The sequence below is a fragment of the Nanorana parkeri genome, unplaced genomic scaffold (assembly GCF_000935625.1).
Source record: "Nanorana parkeri isolate BGI_ZX_2015 unplaced genomic scaffold, ASM93562v1 scaffold1233, whole genome shotgun sequence".
In the NCBI taxonomy this organism is placed as follows: domain Eukaryota; kingdom Metazoa; phylum Chordata; class Amphibia; order Anura; family Dicroglossidae; genus Nanorana; species Nanorana parkeri.
In genome coordinates, this window is record NW_017307501.1 from 295,234 (window position 1) to 299,520 (window position 4,287).

General features: G+C 56.7%; 1 protein-coding gene across 1 annotated transcript; it reads left to right on the forward strand.

Annotated features, from left to right (window-relative positions):
- Positions 1-1,774: 1,774 nt before the first annotated feature.
- On the forward strand, positions 1,775-3,914 carry TMEM177 (transmembrane protein 177). The gene is made up of 2 exons (XM_018568714.1): positions 1,775-1,834; positions 2,972-3,914. The coding sequence occupies exon 2, from the start codon at positions 2,982-2,984 to the stop codon at positions 3,912-3,914; it is 933 nt and encodes a 310-aa protein (XP_018424216.1). The 5' UTR covers positions 1,775-1,834; positions 2,972-2,981.
- The last annotated feature ends 373 nt before the right edge of the window (positions 3,915-4,287 follow it).

Consider the following 4,287-nt stretch of genomic DNA (forward strand, 5'->3'; position numbering starts at 1 on the left):
CCCCCCCCCCCCCCCCCAGGCGTCTGATCCCAGGGTGACACAATCACACCGCTGATTCTGAGGGTGACGGCGCCCTCTGATGGCGGTCATGGAAATGACAGCCGAGTAAATACGGCCGAAGCGGAGCGCTCGGTGCCGTCAGCTGCGTCCGGAACGATCCCTGGTCTCAAAACGTCCGACTGAAGTGATGGGGGGATCAAAAATATTACAGTTGTCACCCAAACAGGGAAAGAGGGTAAATCTTCTAATGGGGTCACCTGCCCTGGTGACAACTGTGTAAGAGGGGATTTCCCCTTCAGAAGTTTCCTCTCACTCTCTGTTGTCTCCAGGACAGGAAGTGAGGGGAAATCTCTCGGGACAATATGTATTGTAATAAACCCGACACCAAAACAGTTTTTTCTTTAGATGTAATATGAAGGTATAATGTAGCCGTCTGTTCACATTGTGTCATGTCCAGGTGAAATGAATGGGGCCCCGGGGCCCGGGATACTGCAGTCCCTGCAAACTTGCAACTCCTTTTCCCTCGTTCACGGATATTCCCGACACCAGCCTAAGCCAATCAGAACCATTAGACTGACACAGAGCACACAGCACTGAACACACAGCACACATCGTGCACACATCACAGAGCACAGGCCACACAGCACACAGCACCGTGCACACATCACAGAGCACAGGGCACACAGCACCGTGCACACAGCACACGGCACACAGACACAGCACAGGGCACACATCGTGCACACAGCACAGGGCACACAGCACCGTGCACACAGCCACAGCACAGGGCACACAGCACAAGGTACACACCGTGCACACAGCACAGGGCACACAGCACACAGCACCGTGCACACAGCACAGGGCACACAGACACAGCACCGTGCACACAGCACAAGGTACACACCGTGCACACAGCACAGGGCAAGGGGGGGCAGGGGTGTATCTACAGCAAGGCAAACTAGGCATTTGCCTAGGGCGGCATTCTCCATGGGGGCAGCAGAAAGGCTGGACTTGCCTTTGGGCATACTGGGACACAGAATCAGGCAGCGGCGGCTGCCTAATGCAGCAAACTAGACGGCCGCAAATTCCTGAGAGCGGCTGCCTAATTGGAGAGCTGCCCGATGGAGGGGAGGGCCCAGCGATTTGCGGTGCTGCTGGCTTTGTACAGGACGTGGAGGAGAAGCAGCGGGTGGCTCGGGGCTGGCCACAGCATGTGATCTGATGGCGGGATGTCCCAGAAGCAGGCTGGGGGACTACAATTTATTCTGTTGGTATTGATGGCACTTCGAACTGCAGGTAAGAGGAGCAGCACATGTATGCAGGGAAAGGGACTATGCACAGTCCTCCTGAGACCCTGCACAGCCCACCATAGACCCCACACAGTCCTCCTGAGACCCCGCACAGCCCACCATAGACCCCACACAGCCCACCATAGACCCCACACAGCCCACCATAGACCCCGCACAGCCCAAGAAACCATACAAGCTGCCATAGGCTGTCCTCCTCTTCGCTAAGCTCCACCCCGCCCCATAGGTCTTATCAGTCTACTCCGGGCTCCTCCCCTGTCCCGCCCCATAATCAACTCGGATCTTTCCTCCCGCCCCCATAGGCACACAGTCTAATCCAAGCTCCGCCTCCGTACAAGCGATCTATTCTTTGCGCCTCTCAGAATAATCGGAGCTCCTCCCCACCCCACACGTCCACAGTCTACGCAAAGCTCCTCCCTCGCCCCGCCCCGTCGAACGCTGAAGCTCCGCACTGGATTCAGTGTAACAAATGTTTCCTGCGTGTGACGTCACTGGAGCGCAGCGTTGTGTGTTCTGCACGTGTGTTGGAGGTCAGTACCGGAGCTGGGTGAGGGGTGACCGGAGGACCGGTGGTGTCAGAGCTCTAGAAGCCGGTGACATTGATGCTGTGGATTCACTATGAGCTCAGCGATCTGTATGCTTGAATTGATCTTCTTACGTCATAGCTGTGCTGCTTAATCTTATGACGTGATTATAATGTGACATTGTATGAGCTGATCTGTATCATTTTATTGATTTGGGACCATTGTAATGTTATGACAGCAGAATTCTTCCCGCTGAAGGCAATTTTTTATTATTATGATGATGACAGGTTCCCTTTAATACTCTATCACCCAATAAATGAATGTACCCCCCTCCCCCCCTATGGTTGCTCTATGATGGTCGGCCCTACACGCAGCAAAGGCGCTCATTCAGTTTGAACTGCGAGCTCCGTGCTGCACCGAGACACGCACCCTGCTTGATTCACTTGGAATGCCATCAAGTAGCGGCGGAACTATCGCCGTCGCGACCCAGGCGGCCGCTATGGGGTCCGGGGGGGCCCAGCCAGGACGAGGAACAAAGGGGCCCCCATGATGCCGTGCGGGCCGCCTGGGTCTCTATGGCATCACAAGCTGCTGGCTGTCACTGGCGGCTGTGAGGAGGAACGCGCTGCCGTTCAGATCACTGACAACCTGTTGGGCGTGTTCCTCCTGACAGCCGCTGCTGAGTCAGTGACAGCCAGTGGAGGAGGCGGGGCCCGGCAGTGACCATAGAGGAGGTGGGCTTAGCAGTGGATGAGGCTGACAGGTAAGGGGTGTGACCAGCCCACCTGAAACCCTGCAGAGCCCACCATAGACAGTCTATGGTGGGCTCTGCAGGGTCACTCTCAGGTGGGCTGTGTGGGGTCTCAGGTGGACTCTGTAAGAGGTGTTACTAGAAACCACAGGGTCCCATACAAAATTTTGCTATGGGGCCCTGTCATTTCTAGGTGCGCCGCTTGCATCGAGGCTCCCAGATGTGAATGGGGCCCAATACTCTACAGCTGAGATGATCTGCGGCTCTTCACTGCCGCAGCATCTCGTCCGTCTCTCATCTGAGAGTCGTATGAAAACTTATCCATTAATATCTGAGAACATTTCCCGCACATGTGACCTGTGACTATCACTAACGCTGAGTGTCGTTTCCAGGTTCGGCGTCATGGCGTTCCGGCTCTTCATGAAGTTCTGCACCTTCACCCGGATACACAGAGGGAAGCTGCTCGGCGCCTCTTCCCTCGCCCTGTTCGCCGCCAAGATGTCATATCACGCCCTCCCAGAGCTGACGTTCCGGAAGCTGTACCAGGGCTGGTTCAGAGGGGAACCCGCAGAGTTGTCTGACAAACTCCATGCGCTCTTCCGGGAAGTCCTAGAAGAAGCACGCTGCACCTCCTCCTCTGGATACACCCCCTTTGCGGTCTACGGCTTCCACCCAATCAGCGCCGGCGTACCCTGGCTCCCCGGCGGTTGCTTGATTGGCATTCCCCCCAATTATAACGGCGCCGAGGACGGGGCGGGAATCGTGAATCGGGTGTTGGTGGTGGAGGGCGAGGAGGTGGACTGGAGCGGCGACGTCGGGAGGAAGCTGAGGGACTCCTTGACGTTCTCTTTGGACGCTCAGAAATTCTCTTTGGCTCGCGAGGCCGTCCAGGCGCAGGACAGCGGCCCCGTCATCCAGGCGTTTGTGGCCCCGGCCTGTTTCGCCTCCGTCTGCGTTTCCAGCGTGGGGCTCAAGCAGCTCCTGGGACTGTACTCCGGCCCCGTGTTATTGAGGGGGGTCTTTAACATGCTCGCCGTCGCGCTGGGATTCACCGGGTACGTCTTGTGCTCCGACGCGGTCAGCCATTGGTTGGATTACAGGGCCGACCGCAAGGTGGCCGCCCTATCCGGAGGCTACGCCCGGGGCGGGCTGGAGTTCTACGACAAGATATTGGCCCGCAACCAGATCCTGCGCGGGATTATGGGGGAGAAGGGGAAGGCGATGTACGCGCCAAGCGGCAATTTGTATCCCAGACATAAACTGCGGCTGAAGCATGCGCCGTATACCTGCCGGAGGGACCGCATACAACGTGCACTGCAGGCAATGCGCTCGTGACGGCGGCCTGGACACTCTGTGGAGAAAATATACGACGTTTTATAATGACGCTATCGAGTGCCTCCGATCCTCTGAAGGGTTAATATTGTGGTCTGGGTCGCCTTTGGGGAGATCTCCTCTCACTTCCTGTTCCGGTGAGCAGGACTTCCTGTGTTCACTCCTCTGGAGTACGTTCTCCATATATCGGGGATCCAATGACACTGTGACTGACACCTAGCCCAGGGGGAGGCAACCTTGGCAATGCAGCTGTGGTGAAGCTACAAATCCCATCATGGTTCTGCATTAGGGAGTCGTGACTGTGACTGCCAGAGTCTTGCAGTGCCTTATGGGACTTGTAGTTCCTTGACAGCTTGAGTGCCGAGGTGGCCTATCC